The 21,662-nt window shown below is 39.9% G+C and overlaps 1 protein-coding gene across 1 annotated transcript in view; it reads right to left on the bottom strand.

Annotated features, from left to right (window-relative positions):
* Positions 1 to 9,449: 9,449 nt before the first annotated feature.
* The window catches only part of Colec12 (collectin sub-family member 12), a 187,669-nt gene continuing 175,456 nt past the window's right edge, over positions 9,450 to 21,662 (bottom strand). The window contains exons 9-10 of the mRNA NM_001025721.1: positions 12,056 to 12,201; positions 9,450 to 10,042 (exon numbers count right to left, since the gene is read on the bottom strand). Of these exons, the coding sequence (NP_001020892.1) occupies positions 10,023 to 10,042; positions 12,056 to 12,201 (166 nt within the window). The 3' untranslated portion in view covers positions 9,450 to 10,022. The remainder of the gene's footprint in view (positions 10,043 to 12,055; positions 12,202 to 21,662) is intronic.

Below are 21,662 nucleotides of genomic sequence, written 5' to 3'. Positions count from 1 at the left end.
TGTCTCTTCTTCTACCTGCTTTTGGATTATCAATAAAAGACTGGAGCAAGAGAAAGGCTTGGGAGTGTGAGCATGTAAAGAAAAAGTGAAGAGTGAGTGGAGAGTGAGGTGTACATGAGATTGTGTGTGTGTGTGTGTGTGTGTGTGTGTGTGTGTGAGTGAGTGAGAGAGAGAGAGAGAGAGAGAGAGAGAGAGAGAAAGAGAGAGAAACTTTAAGCCTTGAAAAATTGCCTGTCAGTTTGTATCCAAAAAGTAGTCTGTGTATAGTTACTATGCACCTTCCAGATATCCCTGCTTCCAGTTGAAAACTCAAATCCTGTGTCGAACCTGGACCCATGACAAGGGGTGAATGGCATAACTATTTATTCAGTTTCAAGACACCAGATTGGAAGGCCTATGTGTAGGGAGTCTATGGGAGGAGGGATGAGGAGGAGCTCTCAGTTGTTGGCATCTTTGAGTTTTCAATTATTCACTAGAGAACACCCTCACAGAGGACATATCAACTGTGAGAGCTGTAGGACATTTCACTCTGTGGATGTGGACAGAGAATGCTGAACATTTAAGATGATGATACTTCCTTAAGGAGACTAGGCTACCCAGTGGTAGCAGATTGATTTCAGTTTTTCTTTTCTAGGCTAGATATCATCCTATTATATGTCTCTGTTAACCCCACCATCCAGCTCATAGGAGAATTCATCAGTTGCCATGTGGTCCTGACTAGTATGTGACAATGAGCATATTACCATGAGACCCACACATTTCTCAGTTATCTCATTAGCCAGAAGTAGCTGATCTACTGGCAGAAAGACTGTTGAAAGCTAGAGAGGTAGGTTTGCGGCTCTGAAGTTTATATTAACTACGGTTTCTTCTATGACCAAGTACATGACAGAGCTTAAGGAAAAAGGTTATCTTAGCTCTTGGTCTCAGAAATTTCAACCAATAGTCCTTGACTACATTGTTTTGGGGTCACAGTGAGAGAGAATACCACAGAGGTAGATGTGGTAGCTATGTGAGGAAGAGGCTGTTCATCTCATGGCAGACAGGAAGCAGAGTGAGACAGGGACCAGGACCACTGACAGATTTCCTCCTAAAGTTTCCCCAAATTCCCAAAGTAGCACCATCCGCTACACTGACAAGCGTTCAACACATGAACCTGTGGGGGGCATTTCATATTCAAACCATACATAGGCAAGGGTGCCAAGAGGTAGAAATAGAGTTGGACCTCTATAATCATGGCTTCTACACCTTGTGACTTTAGGTTCTGACATATATAGTACTGATTTCTGCAGGGGAAACCAAACTTGAAACTAACTGCTTTGTCTTTACTTACTATTAGAAGTTACATGGCACTTCTAATCCTTGATTCAGTAAGGTTTTCCACATGTCCTTCCCAAAGAACCAGAACTCACGTACAATTTTGGAAGGTCACTGAGCTACCTCCCTTTCTCCTCCACAAGCCACTGTGCCACTAGCAGAGACTCATTATGTCTTCAAGTGGAGTGACAGAAATATAATCCTTAAATACTTAATCATTTTCTTGATCCCAAAAGTCACATGCACGCCAAATGTTACTTTTATATCTCATCGTGCCAAACACAAGCCAATTGAATGATTTGTAAAGTGACTGAATAAACTTCTTTTAAAAATCACCCCAATTTACTTTATTCTGACTTTTACCAGATTAAAGCAGCAAACATCATATAATTATAGTGTTGGCAATTAGTGGTCTAATGTTCATCAAGATGAAAATTTGTTTTCCCTCCACCCTGCATTTTTCTCCCGAGATGGAGAGAAACAGCACATAAGCTGTTCACATGGAGTCATGGGACTGAATGGGCTTGGAAGTGCTTTAGCCTAGTGTAGAATTGTGGAAGCAGAAGCTTTGCAGGTAGAGATGGCCATTTCAGCCTTTCAAGATAGCCTTTGTTTTTTCTTCCTTGGTCTGGCCTTGAACTCTTGATCTACCTGCTTCTTCTTCCCAAGTGCTGGGAATTATAGAAACATACCACCATGCCCGGCCCTCTAGCTTGTTCATGAATGGTATTAGTTTGGGTAGATTCTTGAAGAGAGAAAAATACTCAAACCACAGTAGCAGTAATTACCATGTAGACTTAATGGTGGTGTAATGCTTTCTCATGGTGACTGACATTCTCTTTCACTTGGTGGATTATTTTTCTTTTAAAAATATTTTATGTGCATGGGTTATTTGCCTGCATGTATGTTTGTACATCATGGACATGCAGGAGAGTACAAAGCTCAGAAGAGATCATTGGGTCCTCTGGCATTCCAGGCAATAGTGAGCTATACCATGTAGGTGCTGGAAACCAAACTCTATTGTTTTGTAAGAGCTGTAAATGCTCCTGACTGCTGAGTCTCTCTCTAGCCACTTGCTAGTGTGTTTTGTAGTTTTTAGACCCATGTTATTTGAGAAGAAACTTCTGCTGCCTTTTACGTCATTTACCTGCTTAAATGAGCACAAAATTCGCCTTTGATGTAAAAGAGAGTGCACATTTTTATTTTTTTTTAAAGATTTATTTATTTTTGGCATATGAGTACACTGTAGCTGTCTTCAGACATACCAGAAGAGGGCACCAGATCTCATTACAGATGGTTGTGAGCCATCATGTGGTTTCTGGGAATTGAACTCAGGACCTCTGGAAGAGCAGTCAGCAAGTGCTCTTAACCACTGAGCCATCTCTCTAGCCTGAGAATGCACATTTTTTAAAATCCCTTAATTATAGAAAGTTATTCATAGACCTTTATCACCTTTTGCAGATGTCTCACTCGTGTTCCATATCTGAATGTCTTTAGTAGCAAGAATTCTATCAGTACCAAGGCAAACTTTACTCTTCTGTTGACACTTGACAGCATGTTGGTGCTACCTGTATGATATGCCATAGAAGAGTATGTGCCTACCGTCAAAGAACTAGAATATCTGCTCATTGTGGTGTCTGTGAAATAGGTAGAATGACTGTGAGATGTGTTTTTTAGGATGACACCAGAATGTGGGTAAAGAATGCTGATCCATTCATGCAAGCATTTTATTCACCTTGGTTGAGGTTTTTGTCTAACAGTGTACTATAATGCTAAATTGCAGGAATGGGGGCTTGACCTGGAGTCTGGTAACCTCTGTGACCCTGCCCCCAAGTTAATTCTGATTGGTAAGTGAAGATGCCAACAGCCAATAGCTGAGCAGAAGAGACATATGTGGGGTTTAGGTTTCCTGGGCTTGGGGTCAGAAAAAGAGGAAGAACGTGTAGGAGGAGGGAGGAGAAGCAGCTGTGGGTTAAGAGTCAAGAGAGTGTGGCCCTGGGCTGGAGAGATGACTCAGCGGTTAAAAGCACTGACTGCTCTTCCAGAGGTCCTGAGTTCAATTCCCAGCAACCACATGGTGGCTCACAACCATCTGTAATGGGATCTGATGCCCTCTTCTGGTGTGTCTGAAGACAGCTACAGTGTACAGTGTAATAAAGAAAAGAGAGAGAGAGAGAGAGAGAGAGAGAGAGAGAGAGAGAGAGAGAGAGACCAGGTGAAACATAGTAATAATTCAGGGTTATTGATAGGAAAGTAGATTTTAATGGCATGGAGGGTAGGTAGCTGCTCAGCTCTTGTGTTGCTTAAGACTTATTGTAAATATAAAGGCTGTGCATGTTTTTTATTTGGGAGCTCAATATCCAAAGGCGGGATAGAAGCCTTGGGATGGGATTTAAATAATTTACTACAACACATCTTAGGGCCTTGTGACCTTGGCTCACTTTGATACTGTATTGATTATAGCTCAAACTGGAAAGTTAGATGTTAATAAAGAGAATTCTGTTTTGGTTTTGCTTTGCTTTTTTTTTTTTTTTTTTTTTTGAGATATAACCTAGGCTGGTCTGTGGCCGAAGATGATCTTGAATTCCCGATCCTCCTGTCTCCCCATCTCAAGAGCTGGGATTATATCCCAGTACCACTGCACCAAGCTTGAGATAATTGCAAATTATTTTGCAGTTCAGCAAAGTAGATATTTCTTTATTAATAATAATTATTAATAATTAGCAGCAGTTAACAAGTAAAACAAGGGGCATGGCTAATATCCATTTTGCTAATACTCCAAAGACTGTGGCTTTATTGCCATTTAGAATGATTCTGTATCTATTTAAGTTAGTTTTTTTCTAGTTAACCTATTTCCTTAAATAAGTATTTAAAAAAACAACTTCAGTTTTTAGATAGTATAGAAAGTTCCCTATATGCTGCATTTGGTCCCCCCCAATTCCCACCTGTTTTGTTTTGTTTTTGGAGATACAGTCTTTGTAGACCAAGCTGGTATGGAATTCATTATATATCTCAGGCTAACCTCAACCTCATAGTAATCTTCCTGACTGACCCTTCCAAGAGTACATGCTAGATTACACCCAACTAATTCCCCATGTTCTCAACATCTATTTCTTAGTGAAATAGTATTGTCAAGTCATTAACTGAGGTCTCCACTTTATTCAGGTTTCCTTAGCTTTGGCCCAATATCCCTTCCTGAGTCTGGATTCCATCCAGGCTACCACATTTACATCCAATTGTTCTATTTATTTTGTTAGGTTTCTCTTTGGCTATCACAGTTTCTCAGGCTTCATTTTTGTTTTTTTGACAATTTGACACTTTTGAAGAGTATTGGTCAGAAATTTGTAGGATATCCCTATATGGAATTTCCTTACTATCTTGTGATTAGATAGCTAATGGGAAGAAAAAGCACAGAGGCCAAGTCCATTCTATCAAGGGTGCATATTGTCAATAAGCTTTACATCATTGCCACCCTTGATCACCTGGCTGAGGTATTTTTCCATGATAAAGTTTCCTTTTCCTCATTTTGTTGTGTTCTTCTTGGAAGAGAATTATTGAGTGGGGAGTCAAGAATAGACTATGAGAAATTATTTTTCTTCCCTTATTTTTCCATTTATATTTAACAACATAGGTTCGTGGTTTCTGGATACTGGATTTACTTGGTCCTGTGGTGTTTCTCTTAGGTTCTCAGCTGATACAATACAGAAAAAAAATCTGTCTTAGTGTGTGTGCTTTAATTTTTGGATTTATTTATTTATTTATTTATTTATTTACTTACTTACTTATTTGAGACAGGGTCTCTATGGAGTCCTGGCTGTCCTGGAACTCACTATGTAGACCAACCTTGCCTAAAGCTCAGAGACTGGCCTGAAAAAATTTTTGGTCTGTTTGTCCATCCATCTGTCCGTCCATCCATCCACCAATCCATCCATCCATATTTATTTGAGACAGGGTCCTTCTATATAGTCTTGTCTGCTGTCTTGGAACTCACTATATAGACCAAGCCTAGAACTCAGAAATTGGCCTGCCTTTGCCTTCCAAGTTCTGGGATTAAAGGTTTGCATCACTACATTCAGCTATGTGTTGCTTTATTGATATTTCTACATGCAGCTATTTGTATATTAAGACAACCATGAGTTCATACTGCTGTTTCTAATGCTAACCAACTATCACATAGATTACTCTGTCTTCCTACCTCCCTTATCTGTAAAATCCCACTGGGGGAAGGATAAGAAACCCAGCTCCAACCATTGCCATATTGTACATAATGATTCAGTCCCATGCACATGTCTAACATTATCAGAACTGATAACCTATTCCCCATAAGAAACCATTTTCTCAAATAAAGGGCAGTGCTAGACATAGGTCTTTTTCTTCTTTAGTATCACACCCCATACATACTTTTGAACAACATTGCTTCATATATTTGTAACAGATACATCTTTTTAACTTCAAGTGGTATTTATTACCTTTTCATAAAACCATCAGAAGTGCAAAATAGTGTAAGTAAAAAGTAAGTTTAATACACCAAAATCCTAAACTTTGTTTATCTAGCTCATCTTAAATGTGCTTAGGATACTTAACATTTACCTACAGTTGGGCAAAATCATATAATATGAAACCTATTTTATAATGAAGTCTTGACTGCCTCATGTAATTGTTTGAATTCTGAACTGAAGGTGAAAACCAGAATATTTGAATGAGTATATTTTGCCTCAAAGTCAAAAAATTGCAAGTTAAGTCATTGTCATTATCTGCATTTCTTCAGGAGATTCTTTGATGTAGAGATTGTGTATTAAGTTGTGTGCATTGTGGGATACTCTTTGTGTCACAAAGTTCTGGGGGTTTTGTCAAATATGTCATTTATCTACCATTGTATTTGCATTGTTTCATTTTCTAAAAGTTCCCTAAAAATGAGTATGTTCCGCTTACTCATCCTCTGCTCCGCTCTGCCTTTCTCCATATATACACGGCTGTTTTTGCTTAGCAGTGGCCAGTTAGGTCTCTTCTAAATCTTCCTGTGCCTTGGCAGCTCACTTCTTTTTGCTGTTGATTAACATTCTTTTATCACTGTTTATTTTCCTACTAAGTCATTGAAGGACAGCTAGATTGCTTCTACTTGGGAGCATTATAAGCATTTGTGTATTTTTAGTTTTGGGATTTTCTTGAGACAGTTTCCTGATGTTGGCTAGGTTGGCCTTGACTTAAGTGATCCTCATCCCAGTCACTATGCCTGGCAAGACAATAGACAAAGCTCACATCCATAGCAGTGATGCTTTTCCTACTTACATGCTTTGAGTGTGTAAGGCATAGATATCTATGTCCTGTGCTCCTATACAATACATACCCATTACAGATTTGTATGAGCATTACATTTTTAGTATTTTTTTTTCCAGAATGGGAGGACTGAATCTAGGGTCTTCTGCATGCTAGGCAAGCCTGGTACTGCTGAGTTATATCATCAGCCCTGTTCTAAAACCATGTGTTATTATTCATTGACACACTTTTTATGAAATGGCTCTGGGATGATATAAAGACTCCTTTTGTGGTTCAATGTACATGTGTCTTGACCTCAAGATTTTATTACCACCATGTACCTCTCCAATAGGCATGGACCTTTGTATGGACCTTGGGCTTGGTGAGGGCTTCTAACAGTGCCAAGGAGATAGTAATGACCAATGTTGTGGCCAGTGATCTCACAAGAGTAGTTGTAGAGAGGACTATTTTGATTTTAAAGTTCCTTTAGATGTTCTGGGTGCCTTGAGGAATTACCTACCAATAATTCTGATAATAAATACTAATATTTTCATCTATATGGAAATGCATAGTATAAAATGAATGAAATTAGGTATATTTTTCTAGGTTATAAGTTGATATTGAAATTTGCAAGCTTTTGTAAAAGGACAGATTATGACTATTGTTAGTTTTGTAGGTCATGGTCATTTGTAACTGCTCAACTCTGCTGTTACAGCTCAAAAGCAGTCACCACAGGCACTGCTTTAGTTTTCCATCACTATATACTCAACATAATCAAGATATAAGAAGAAAAAGATTTTTTTTTTCGGTTCATACTTCTAGAAGGTCCAGAGCGTCTCTTGCTCCTATTGCCTTGGACTTATAGAAGCACAAACCTCATAGTGGGAACAATGTGGTAGCAAAGGCCTTATCTACCTTATTGTGGCCATGAAGTAAAGAGATAGACATTTTCCCAGTGACGCAATTCCCTCTCACAATGTCTCCCAGTGGTGCCATAGGCTGATGACCAAACATTTTGTGTGTGGTAGAAAGTAAATAAACTCATAAGCCCATGTTTTAATAAGTTTGTTTATAAAAACAGACCATTGGCCATATTTGCTGATTCCTAGTCTAGTGTGAGCATGTACAATATAAAGAACTTACTATAGTCTTTCTCTTATATGCAGAAAGTCCCTAGGGGGGGTTCAAGACATCCTTGTTAGCCTGTCTCTGACAAAGCAAAATGACTTCCTTGCTTTCTACCCAAGGTCCCATCTTTTCTTGGCATGGGACCAAACCTGCTTTAATGGGAGCTAGCACTGTATAAAAAACTGCTCCCTTACTTACCTGGGCCATGTCATTAGGTGTCTGGGATGACTTAAAACCTGTTATTTCCTTAGCTGAACCAGGCACTTGAAAGATTTCTAAACAAAAAAAGGATATAAGATCATGACACGTGTCTTTGGAGCCAGACACTGTAATAGGTGATTTCTGGATATTACCTCATTAAAATTTGCAATGACTTTGTGAGACAGGTATAAGTATATTCAATGTACATTTGAAATCAAATATCACAGTTAATATACTTGCCTTTTTCTGTTTTTTTAAAATTTGTTTTTTTTCAATACATCTTGACTGAAATTTCCCTTCCCTCTGTTTCTCCCATTCTTCCCTCCCCCACTGCCCCAGATCCACTCTTTCTCTGTTTCACTTCAGAAGAGAGCAGGCCTCTCACAAATATCCACTGAATAGAGCAAACAAGTCTAGGAACAAACCCTTTAAAATTTTTTACTTATGTATACATGTGTATCTGCGTACCCATAGGTATATGACAGGTATGTCAGGGAGGTTTTGAGTCCCCTGGATCTGGAGTTATAGGAGGTTGAAAATTCTCCAACATAGGTGCTGAGAACTGATCTCCGATCCTCTGTAAGAGCAGTGAACTGTTTGAGGTTTGATTCCAGTTCAGATTAAAGATCAACTAAATGTGAATGAAACAGTTCATTTTCATGTGTAATATCTAAAGGCTTAAAGTCTCTGTTGAGGTGGCACACATGTTCAATTTATCCATTATGGTTTGCTGTTGTTGTTAAGTATGACTTTGATTTCAGATGACATACGTACTTTGTCTAGCCTAGAAATTAATAACTGAAGAGGTTAGGTAGGTCTTAAAATTTTAGTTTCCTTTTCTTTTGGCTAAATCCTGGAGTTTCAAGCTCATCCGAAATGTTTAGATATGATCAATTCTGTGGAAGCTTACACTCCACAAGGGAAGAAAGACTACAGGTGGATGGGGCAGCTACTTGGACAACCCTCGTCCTCTGCCTCAGCTATGAAACAGATGCAAAGACAGGAGGGCATGGACGTTTTGGGCTCACAAGTGAAGATTCTTTGCTGATTCAACAAATTACCTAAAGTTTATTTTTGCATTTCATTTAGCCCAGGTCTTGAGTTATGTTTTGGGAACCCTACTTTCCAAATAGCATGTTTCTTCTAACTTGCAAGCATCACTTGGCTGACTTCAACTGATGTGACATTATAATCTCTTGTCTGTTCTGGTATGAATATGACACTAAGCCTGTTCATGGATCAGCCTTACACCAGGGCCTTACAGACATTCAGATTCAGGTGTTCTATCCTTCCTCACAGATGCTTCTCCAGCATTCCCATTTCACAAAGTAGAACAAAAGCACATCCCAAGTCAACACTTCCTCTTATAAAAGTGGCTGGTGCTGGGCTCATGGCACAGCCTTCTTGAATGAACTATCATGATCTCAGGCTAGAGCTCCACTATCACCAAAATGCACAGGGTATTTCCAGATGCTTCATGTGATTCACTGTTCTGAAGACATCACACATACACAGATACATAAAACAAAAATTCACTTCAGCTGGACAGATTAAATCTGAAGAGAAACTCCATTGAAATTTTATTAGTACAATTATTGTTTTCTTTGGCTTTATGTGTTATATAGGTAAAATTTAAAAAAGTAAAATGATTGTAAAAGGCAAATATTTTGTACAAAAATATGAAGTTTAAAAGCTCTTTAAGTATATTTCATATTATTACTAAAAGATGGCCTATATATGTGTATGTCTGCATATTCTTTCTATATTTGGGATTTTAGAAACACACTGTTTACACAGAGCCTGTAACTCAACAACCAATGATAGTCTTTTTCTGATTGGAGCATTCCATATTTGGAAAGATATAATTTGCATAAATTGTATGGTTAATGGCTGAGAAAAATCTATGTGATTCAGTCCATTTGCACATTGGAAATCAGTATCAACTTGGGGAGCATTTTAGCTCTCTAGTCCTTCGGTTATGGTGCAGTAGGTATCCATTTACTTTGAATAACTACTTTTCAGGTCTTTTTCCATTCAATCTGGTGAGAAGTGATGGCATCAGAAACGAGTATTCTTCACCTTTGAGAGGCATCAGAAAATACGTTCCTGCTATTATATCACAGTTATAATATGGATGATGGTACTGAAAGAGAAAAATAAGGATGGGCATTAGTTTTGCTTGAGGAATAAAATTATTTACAATTTAAAACAGGAGGAATCTTTTGGAAAGAGTACAAATGAATTCAAAGAAGACTGTTGGGAAGTTCTTCTTCAGATTAAGTAATGGGCAAGCAGACTGTACCACCAGACAGAAAAACTGGTAAGGCTGAAGTAGGTTCAAAACCCGGGGCAATCTCAGAATTGAGAACAGTAGATGTGGAACCAGCTCCCTGCTAAGCTCTACCTGTTCTGGAAGACGCAACCATGACACTCCACTGAGAGGATGATGACAACTAGTCACATAGCATAAAAACCTGGAGTTCTCCATGCTAATGAGGTATCTAGAGAGGCCCCAAGTGTTTAGTCAATGAGCTTCCCTTCCTGAGCTTTCCTTCCTGCAAAAGGTATTTAATCCTTGGTTCACCCTGAGTAAGACATGTGCATTTATATCTACCATAAAATAAGGTAGTTTGGACAAACAAGGACTGTCTCCTTCATCTAGGACCACCTGCTGGTGGTGGGGGCTTCATCCTAAAGAGCCTCACCTAAATCTCCCAGAGAAGGCTTTCTCTTTTTCAGCTTCTGTGTACTCTGGGACTCACTTGGAACCAAAATGGATTCTTTCCTGACCTGGGCTCAACCATCACCCTCATGCCTGGTGTGTAGGTGCAGCCTCACAACCACCATTCTCAACTCCTTGCATTCCCAGTGGTGTCTGGGTACATAGGAGCTTGAGAACCACAGCATCCATCCCAGATCTCACCAGGAAAAACACAGGCTGGGACCCCTATCACAGGTGTGGCTTGCCGGTGGGGTCAATTCTAGAGAATTCTGTTTCCTACTTAACACTCTTTTGAGCAAACAAGGCAAACACATCATGCCTGATTGTCATCACCAACTGTAACCCCATGTTTAGTGATCCAAGCTTCTGCCCCTTAGCTGACTACACTGCGTGTTCCTTATTTGTTTTGAGATCTATAGCATTCACACTATTTGTTACATCAAAAGTACTCTGTAAACATCTTGAATGTATATGTAATTTATGCCCCAGTTTCTTCCAAAAATAATATGAACAGAGTATAGTTAGTTTTTTAAATTACTAATTAACAAAAATAGATTAATTGAACTCTAATTCACAGATAATGCATATCATCCATGTAAAAAATTTTTTTAATTTGGTGAGTCTTAGTATATTTTTTAATTGTAATTTTACTTATATAATGTGTATGGGTGTTTTGCCTGCACATATGTCTGTGCACCACTGGCCTGGTGTCTGCAGAAGATACCACCATAGAGAGCATCATATCCACTGGAACTGGAGTTACAGATGGTTATGAGCTGCTGTGTGGATTCTGGGAATCAAATCAGGGTCCTGTGTAAGAGGAGCAAGTGCTCTAAACTGCTGAGACATCTCTACAATCCCCTTAGTAGATTTTCAAAGTTGTGCCACAGGTCTAAAGATTGCTTTCACTTCCAAAAGAAAGCCCATACTCTAACGTTTCTTCCCTGTGTCTCCCACCCGCCACTACAAACTTAATTCTAGTGAAAAGGAAGACACCCTGTTCTAAAGAGGGTCATATCGTAAATGAAGCGTTAGATAAACTTCTTAAGAAGCCAAGAAGAATCTCTATAAGATTTTTTGATGTAAGCATTTTTAAGTTATGCAGACTATAACTCTCCACTATACTAGCACAAAACCTGGCCTATACTAAATGCTCAGTTAAGGACATGTGGTTTCACTGAATTGGCTGCACGTGAATGTCCACACCACTCCAAAGATATCACAATGGTGCCATATATTAAAGAACAATTAACTGACAATATGATAAATTGACGAGTTACTGTTATTCCCCTGAGGTTGATAACTTACCTTGCTACTAAGAAGTGGGTTGGAAGTGCAGACTTGAGAGCCTGCATTCAGAGCCCTTCTCAATAGCTCTCCTCTTCAATAAGACCCAAGCCCTGCAGCTCTGTAGTAAACTGTGAGGCTGCTTACCTGCCTCCCTTTCTTTTTCGCAAATGAAGTTATTGATTTCATCACACTGGAAGTCATTCCACTGCCCGGCATAAATCAATCCAGCACAGTCTTCTCCAGGCCCATGGCCACTGCCCCAGTTGTCGGGTTGTCCAGCTTTCCAGTTTCTTTTAACAAAACAGAAGATGAGTGTTATCTGCACAGTATGCAGAGGTTTTCTTTGCTCAAGAATAGTTGAAGGTGTGAACACAAAGCCAAAGGATGCCATTCACTGTGAAATGGAAATGCACCATTTAGAAAACAGTGCTCACTTTCATTTAGCTGTTTATAGAGAGGCTGAAGAGCAGCCTGTTCTTGCAGGCTTGTTATCTCTGCCATAGTGAGATCAACCCAGTGAGCCTCATTATTACATTGTGGAGGAGACAAATCCTTTGACATAGCTGAGTGAATGACTTTCATTTGTGTCCTGCAATGTGGACTTCTGAGCATGTGTATATAGTTGTGCATAGGTAGTATGCACTCTTGGGATATCTTACACAAATATGCATGCATGCATGCTCTTGTGAGAACACAGGGATCTGTAGACATCGATCTGTCTTGTCTCTAATGTCAGGTCAGGAAGAAAAAGTGAGTGCACCTTGATCCACAGTTACAAAAACCCACAACCACCAACAACTAGTGGTGGTGTTGTGGCTCTGGCCAAGCTGTACATGGCTGATGGCTTCAGAAAATAATAATTTAATCTTACTGAAAACAACTCAAATATTTTACTACCTCTTTTGGAAAGAGCTTTTATTTTCATAAAGAAAATGAGTGGGGGGGAGGAGGGAGAGAGGGAGAGAGGGAGAGAGGGAGAGAGGACTACAGTGTGTGTTAGAGGACAACTTGAGGGAATCAACTCTTTCCTTCTACCATGTGGGTCCTAGGCCATCAGCCTTGGTGGCTGACGCCTCTACCCACTGAGCAGTTTCTCTAGCCCAGGAGAGAAGATTTTCATTTTTATTGATTTATTGAATGACTGATTGACAGCGAATATTCCTAGCTGGCTTTGAACTCAGAGCAAGTCATCTGAAATGTTGGTATTAAAGGTGTGTACCACTATGCCTCACTAGAAGAGGATTCCTCCCCTTCTCCTCCTCCTCTTCTTCCTTCTCCTCTTCTTCCTCTTTCTTCTCCTTTCCCTTCCTCCTTCTTTTTTAAGACAGACTCTCTCTATATAGTCCTGGCTGTCTAGGAGTTCACTATGTAGATTGAGCTGGTTTCAAACACACAGAGATCTTCCTGCTTTTACAAGTGTCACTATGCCTGGCCAGAAAGAGGGTTCTTTTTTTTTTTTTTTTTTTTTTTTTTATTAACTTGAGTATTTCTTATATACATTTCGAGTGTTATTCCCTTTCCCGGTTTCCGGGCAAACATCCCCCTCCCCCCTCCCCTTCCTTATGGGTGTTCCCCTCCCCACCCTCCCCCCATTGCCGCCCTCCCCCCACCAGTCTAGTTCACTGGGGGTTCAGTCTTAGCAGGACCCAGGGCTTCCCCTTCCACTGGTGCTCTTACTAGGATATTCATTGCTACTTATGAGGTCAGAGTCCAGGGTCAGTCCATGTATAGTCTTTAGGTAGTGGCTTAGTCCCTGGAAGCTCTGGTTGCTTGGCATTGTTGTACATATGGGGTCTCGAGCCCCTTCAAGCTCTTCCAGTTCTTTCTCTGATTCCTTCAACGGGGGTCCTATTCTCAGTTCAGTGGTTTGCTGCTGGCATTCGCCTCTGTATTTGCTGTATTCTGGCTGTGTCTCTCGGGAGCGATCTACATCCGGCTCCTGTCGGTCTGCACTTCTTTGCTTCATCCATCTTGTCTAATTGGGTGGCTGTATATGTATGGGCCACATGTGGGGCAGGCTCTGAATGGGTGTTCCTTCAGTCTCTGTTTTAATCTTTGCCTCTCTATTCCCTGCCAAGGGTATTCTTGTTCCCCTTTTAAAGAAGGAGTGAAGCATTCACATTTTGATCATCCGTCTTGAGTTTCATTTGTTCTAGGCATCTAGGGTAACTCAAGCATTTGGGCTAATAGCCACTTATCAATGAGTGCATACCATGTATGTCTTTCTGTGATTGGGTTAGCTCACTCAGGATGATATTTTCCAGTTCCAACCATTTGCCTACGAATTTCATAAAGTCATTGTTTTTGATAGCTGAGTAATATTCCATTGTGTAGATGTACCACATTTTCTGTATCCATTCCTCTGTTGAAGGGCATCTGGGTTCTTTCCAGCTTCTGGCTATTATAAATAAGGCTGCGATGAACATAGTGGAGCACGTGACTTTTTTATATGTTGGGGCATCTTTTGGGTATATGCCCAAAAGAGGTATAGCTGGATCCTCAGGCAGTTCAATGTCCAATTTTCTGAGGAACCTCCAGACTGATTTCCAGAATGGTTTTACCAGTCTGCAATCCCACCAACAATGGAGGAGTGTTCCTCTTTCTCCGCATCCTCGCCAGCATCTGCTGTCACCTGAGTTTTTGATCTTAGCCATTCTCACTGGTGTGAGGTGAAATCTCAGGTTTGTTTTGATTTGCATTTCCCTTATGACTAAAGATGTTGAACACTTCTTTAGGTGTTTCTCAGCCATTCGGCATTCCTCAGCTGTGAATTCTTTGTTCAGCTCTGAACCCCATTTTTTAATAGGGTTATTTGTCTCCCTGCGGTCTAACTTCTTGAGTTCTTTGTATATTTTGGATATAAGGCCTCTATTTGTTGTAGGATTGGTAAAGATCTTTTCCCAATCTGTTGGTTGCCGTTTTGTCCTAACCTCAGTATCCTTTGCCTTACAGAAGCTTTGCAGTTTCATGAGATCCCATTTGTCGACTCTTGATCTTAGAGCATAAGCCATTGGTGTTTTGTTCAGGAATTTTTTTCCAGTGCCCATGTGTTCCAGATGCTTCCCTAGATTTTCTTCTATTAGTTTGAGTGTATCTGGTTTGATGTGGAGGTCCTTGATCCACTTGGACTTAAGCTTTGTACAGGGTGATAAGCATGGATCGATATGCATTCTTCTACATGTTGCCCTCCAGTTGAACCAGCACCATTTGCTGAAAATGCTATCTTTTTTCCATTGGATGGTTTTGGCTCCTTTGTCAAAAATCAAGTGACCATAGGTGTGTGGGTTCATTTCTGGGTCTTCAATTTTATTCCATTGGTCTATCTGTCTGTCTCTGTACCAATACCATACAGTTTTTATCACTATTGCTCTGTAATACTGCTTGAATTCAGGGATAGTGATTCCCCCTGACGTCCTTTTATTGTTGAGGATAGTTTTCGCTATCCTGGGTTTTTTGTTATTCCAGATGAATTTGCAAATTGTTCTGTCTAACTCTTTGAAGAATTGGATTGGTATTTTGATGGGGATTGCATTGAATCTGTAGATCGCTTTTGGTAAAATGGCCATTTTTACTATATTAATCCTGCCAATCCATGAGCATGGGAGATCCAGAAAGAGGGTTCTTTTTTTCGGAGCTGGGGACCGAACCCAGGGCCTTGCGCTTCCTAGGTAAGCGCTCTACCACTGAGCTAAATCCCCAGCCCCAGAAAGAGGGTTCTGAAAAACAAGTTTTATGAGTTTTTTTCAGGGGGTTGGAGGGGAGGATTAGGCATCCCTGAGAAAGAATTAAGACATTTTGTGCATGCTAGGTTGAGTCTTCCACCACTGCCTATGCCCATGCTAAACTCTCTTTTTACTTTTTATTTTGAGATAAGGTCTCACTAGTTTGCCTAGGCTGGCCTTGGGTTCATTCTGTACTCTATGCTGTACTTTTCAAAACTTGTGATCATGCTGCCTCAGCCTCCTGAGTAGCTTTGAATTCCAAACCTGATCAAGTTTTCTTTTCTTCTTTTTTAAAACATGTTATTAAATTTTATTAGTATTTTTACTTTCAGTCACATCATAATTTTATAATATTTTAACAATGGTTACAAATCTCATGATTTGTAATTTTACCTATGTTAAAGCATAGTGAGAGAGCTTCAGGCAATGCAATATTATGCATTCCAAGAACTACATGGAAAAGTTTTAAAAGACTTCAACAAAAAAAATTGATATATATTTGAGGGGGTAGATATATCTAGCCTCACTTAAACACTACTCAGTTAACAGTGTACTGAAATATGATGTAATATCCTATTACTATGTATAAGTCTACATTTTTATATATCAGTTAAAATAAGTTTAAAACAAGGAAGTGGGACCTGGAGGTTCAGTTCAGTGGTTTACTTTTTGCATAGCATTTATAAGGCCCTGCATTTGATGTACACTAACACCACAAATAATAACAATGATAAAATTAAGAAACAAAAATGACTGGCTATAATAATCTCTCCTTATAAAACTTGATTCATTAAGACATCCTCTATGAGGATAATGTTAATGGGATTATGTAATTGTTATAGTTGAGGGTCAAGTTCATAAAATTACATTGTCAATGAAGGCTACGCATTTCACATCCTTCCTTTTGCAGGTTATAAAAAGATAACTATAAAGACAGCATCTGGAGCAGGCAAACTTTCATTTATATATAAATTAGTAGCATTTATCTAAGATAGTTCTTATATACCTCTGTTGGGTTGACTTTAAATCTATATGACATCAGAGGTAATGTTTTCTTTTCTTTTTTTTATTGGATATTTCTTTATCCACATTTCAAATGCTATTCCCTTTCCCCGTTTCCTGTCCATAAACCCCCTATACTCTCTCCCTTCCCCTTTTCTATAAGGGTGTTCCCCTTCCCATCCTCCCCCCCATTCCCTTACACTGGGGCTCCAACGTTGGCAAGACCAAGGGCTTCTCTTTTCTTTGGTGCCCAACAAGGCCATCCTCTGCTACATATGCAGCTGGAGCCATGGCTCAGTCCATGTATAGTCTTTGGTTTAGGCCCTGGGAGCTTTGGTTGGTTGCATTATTGTTCCTATGGGGTTGCAAGCCCCTTCAGCTCTTTGAATCCTTTCTCTAATTCCTCCAACAGGGTCCTGTTCTCAGTTCAATGGTTTTCTGCTAGCATTTGACTCTGTATTTGACATGCTGTGACTGTGTCTCTCAGGAGACATTTATATCTGGTTCCTGTCAGCATGCACCTCTTAGCTTCATTAATCTTATCTAGATTTGGTGACTGTATATATATATGGGCCACATGTGGGGCTGTTCCTTCAGTCTCTGCTCTAAACTTTGCCTCTATATCCCCTCCTATGGATATTTTTGTTTCCCCTTTTAAGAAAGAGTGGAAGCATCTGCACTTTGGTCATCTTTCTTCTTGAGCTTCCTGTGGTCTGTGGATTGCATCTTGGGTAATTTAAGCTTTTGGACTAATATCAACTTATCAGTGAGTGCATACCATGTGTGTTTTTCTGTGATTGAATTACCTCACTCAGAATGATATTTTCTAGCTCAATCCATTTGCCTACGAATTTCATGAAGTCATTGTTTTTTTTTTTTTAAATTAAATTGGGTATTTCTTATTTACATTTCAATTGTTATTACCTTTTCTGGTTTCCAGGCTAACATCCCCCAACCCCTCCCCTTCTTCTTCTATATGGGTGTTCCCCTCCCCATCCTCCCCCCATTACCGCCCTCCCCCAACAATCACGTTCACTGGGGGTTCAGTTTTGGCAGGACCAAGGGCTTCCCCTTCCACTGGTGCCCTTACTAGGCTATTCATTGCTACCTATGCAGTTGGAGCCCAGTGTCAGTCCATGTATAGTCTTTGGGTAGTGGCTTAGTCCCTGGAAGCTCTGGTTGGTTGGCATTGTTGTTCATACGGGGTCTCAAGCCCCTTCAAGCTCTTCCAGTTCTTTCTCTGATTCCTTCAACGGGCGTCCTGTTCTCAGTTCAGTGGTTTGCTGCTGGCATTCGCTTCTGTATTTGCCATATTCTGGCTGTGTCTCTCAGGAGAGATCTACATCCAGTTCCTGTCAGCCTGCACTTCTTTGCTTCATCCATCTTATCTAGTTTGGTGTATACATGTATGTATACATGTATGGGCCACATGTGGGGCAGGCTCTGAATGGGTGTTCCTTCAGTCTCTGTTCTACACTTTGCCTCCCTATTCCCTCCCAAGGGTATTCTTGTTCCCCTTTTAAAGAAGGAGTGAAGCATTCACATTTTGGTTATCCTTCTTGAGTTTCATGTGTTCTGTGCATCTAGGGTAATTCGAGCATTTGGGCTAATAGCCACTTATCAATGAGTGCATACCATGTGTGTTTTTCTGGGATTGGGTTACCTCACTCAGGATGATATTTTCCAGTTCCATCCATTTGCCTATGAATTTCATGAAGTCATTGTTTTTGATAGCTGAGTAATATTCCATTGTGTAGATGTACCACATTTTCTGTATCCATTCCTCTGTTGAAGGGCATCTGGGTTCTTTCCAACTTCTGGCTATTATAAATAAGGCTGCTATGAACATAATGGAGCATGTGTCTTTGTTGTATGTTGGAGTATCTTTTGGGTATATGCCCAGGAGAGGTATAGCTGTGTCCTCAGGTAGTGCAATGTCCAATTTTCTGAGGAACCTCCATACTGATTTTCAGAGAGGTTGTACCAGTCTGCAATCCCACCAACAATGGAGGAGTGTTCCTCTTTCTCCGCATCCTCGCCAGCATTTGCTGTCACCTGAGTTTTTGATCTTAGCCATTCTCACTGGTGTGAGGTGAAATCTCAGGGTTGTTTTGATTTGCATTTCCCTGATCACTAAGGATGTTGAACATTTCTTTAGGTACTTCTCAGACATTTAATATTCCTCAGCTGAGAGGTCTTTGTTTAGCTTTGTATCCCATTTTTTAGTAGGGCTGAGCAAGTTTTCTTTAGGATGAGTTTACTTGAGTCTCATTTACTTGGATGCTGCTACTCAAATCAGGACTTCTTGTGATTTTATAGTTCTGGATTCTGGTTTCATGCAGTAAATTAAGTGTGACTCCAGATTCTTTTCTGGAACTTCCTTTTATAGAGGCAAGTTCATGGTTGTGGTTTCTGACTTCTTAAAGGGTACCCTAAAACATCTATAATAAAGGTATTTCCAGCAATGACTCATTCCCCCACTAGCCACAGGGTACCTGAGAGCCACCAGAAGTGAGAACTCATATTTCCCTCCATTTTTGACAATGAGATCATTAGAGTCAGAAGGCAGTGAGAAAGAAGAGACGATTATAGTTAAACAGTGGGGCAGCATAATAGAAGTCATGCTCACCTAATTCTAAACCTATCTAGGGATTTGATAAAAACAGTGACCCCAGGTAAACCTAATGATACAAAGGTGTTTCAGAAGGAGCCATTTACCAATGAGAGGACACTTTAAGGAAGAATTAGAAAATATTTACTCACTGCACTGATCCTCAGAGAGAATGCACTATGAGCTGAGTTTAATTAAGTCACTGGTAATACAGGAGCACAGAACAAAGTTCTATTTCACAGGGAACTAACATAACAGACTTGAGTATGAAGTTAAGACTCATACTGTCAGTGGTACCAAGACAGATGGATTGGGATGAAAAGGAGCTTCCTTGTAGGTTGCCTCTGCAGAGGTAGTGCCCAAGTAGTTTGTTTTTAGTAACATACATTTTGTTCATGTTTAATAGTAATAGTAATTATTTCTATAATTTTATATTATATTATTAATTGTAATATATTAACTTTACATCTCTTCATACCTTTGGTCCCCAGATACACAATGATGTATTTGATATTCCCGATTTCTCAGTTAATTATAAAAAATGGATGTATGTACACACACACACACACACACACACACACACATGGTTTATTCAGAGGATCTGCTTAGTATGATTCTCTTGCATTTTACTTTATGTCATTTAAGATCATATAGGTAAGAAGGACTTACTGATTAAACAGAAAGGGAACCTTTCCCAATTGGGTACCTCAAATCATTAGAATTCTTTATGGAGAGTGCTCAAAGATTTCCTTATGACTAAAGGCAACATAAATTCTGTGAAACAGAGGCAACTTAGATAACGCATGGGGTGGCACCTGGAGAGTGAGAAGCTGGGGTCTCAGAGCATCTCTAGAAAAGCTAAAATTCCACGGAGCGACTTCTGGCAAAACTCTTAGCTTGTATGCATACAAAAAGAGGAACCAGTGAAAATGACCAAAAAGTTCAACTGCAGCAAATTCTTAATTCTTTAAAGAGTTCATTGTAACCCAACTACTTAGGAAAGGGTAACATTTTTATAAATGATTGTCCTCAAGCAAAGAAACCTAAACCTCTCCTACCAGTATGCTAACAAGTTAAGGGGTGGGGGAGCTAGGATTCACTTTATGTGTGTGAATGTTTTGCCTGTTTGTTATGTCTGTGTACTGTGGATAAGCAGCATGTGTGTGTAATACTTTGGAATGCTAGCCTAAACAGTGCCTTGACTGCATTTACAGGTAGGCTCTGCAAAGGATAGCATGGGCTTTGGCCATATTACAACATATATGCCACAGCAACATGAACGCTTCCGAGCACCCCAGGAACCTTGGGAACTCTTGAACAGAAGGCTGTAGTGATTTGCAAACACATAAACATGAGCTATGGGGAGTGCAGCACCCCAGGATTTGCATTTTAATGTTAGCAGAGCATATACTTTCTATCTTGGAATAGATCCCTCCAACTTCACAACTTAATATTTTTTTCCATCAACCACAAGAGTAACCAAGACTACAGCCAAGAAGCTTCTGCTGCTAATGGTCTGGCTTCCAAACAGGAAAATGTTACTGGCGAGAAATGTCTCTTGAAGCAAGATGTTCTCACACTACAAGGGCCCCTGTTGTGGAAGATTCCTCTCTTGTGGCCTGGGCCAGTACCACCCCAGCCGGAACACAAAGTGTTGACTAGCATGGGCTGTTGTTGAAGTAGAAGAAACTGAAGAGTCTCTTCTGGCCCCCACTGCTCTATAGCTCAGTACTATAAAAGTATAACACGAGTTACCTAACTGGGTAGGAAGTAGCCCATTTTATCTTTTAAACAAAAATAAAAGCAATCATGTGAATTATGTTATCACATTTCTACCAAATGGTATCTAATAGGAGAGAGGGGAAAAGAAAATGTATAGGGGTTTTCAGTAGAGTAGGTAGAGGTCTTACTGCTTTAAGGTGGACAGAATCTTGGTCTTTTCCATATGAATCTGATTTACCCTGGGGAAGGCAGCCTTGGCTTGGTAACAGAAACAACTAGCCACCTGCAGTTATTCCATTAAGAATTATTATTCCTCTTTCTCCACATCCTCGCCAGCATCTGCTGTCCCCTGAGTTTTTGATCTTAGCCACTCTCACTGGTGTGAGGTGAAATCTCAGGGCTGTTTTGATTTGCATTTCCCTTATGACTAAAGATGTTGAACATTTCTTTAGGTGTTTCTCAGCCATTCGGCATTCCTCAGCTGTGAATTCTTTGTTTAGCTCTGAAACCCATTTTTTAATAGGGCTATTTGTCTCCCTGCGGTCTAACTTCTTGAGTTCTTTGTATATTTTAGGTGTAAGCCCTCTATCTGTTGTAGGATTGGTAAAGATCTTTTCCCAATCTTTTGGTTGCTGTTTTGTCCTAACAACAGTGTCCTTTGCCTTACAGAAGCTTTGCAGGACTAAGCCACTAT

This window comes from Rattus norvegicus, chromosome 18 (assembly GCF_036323735.1).
Source record: "Rattus norvegicus strain BN/NHsdMcwi chromosome 18, GRCr8, whole genome shotgun sequence".
Lineage (NCBI taxonomy): Eukaryota > Metazoa > Chordata > Mammalia > Rodentia > Muridae > Rattus > Rattus norvegicus.
This window is presented reverse-complemented; position numbering and strand designations above follow the sequence as displayed.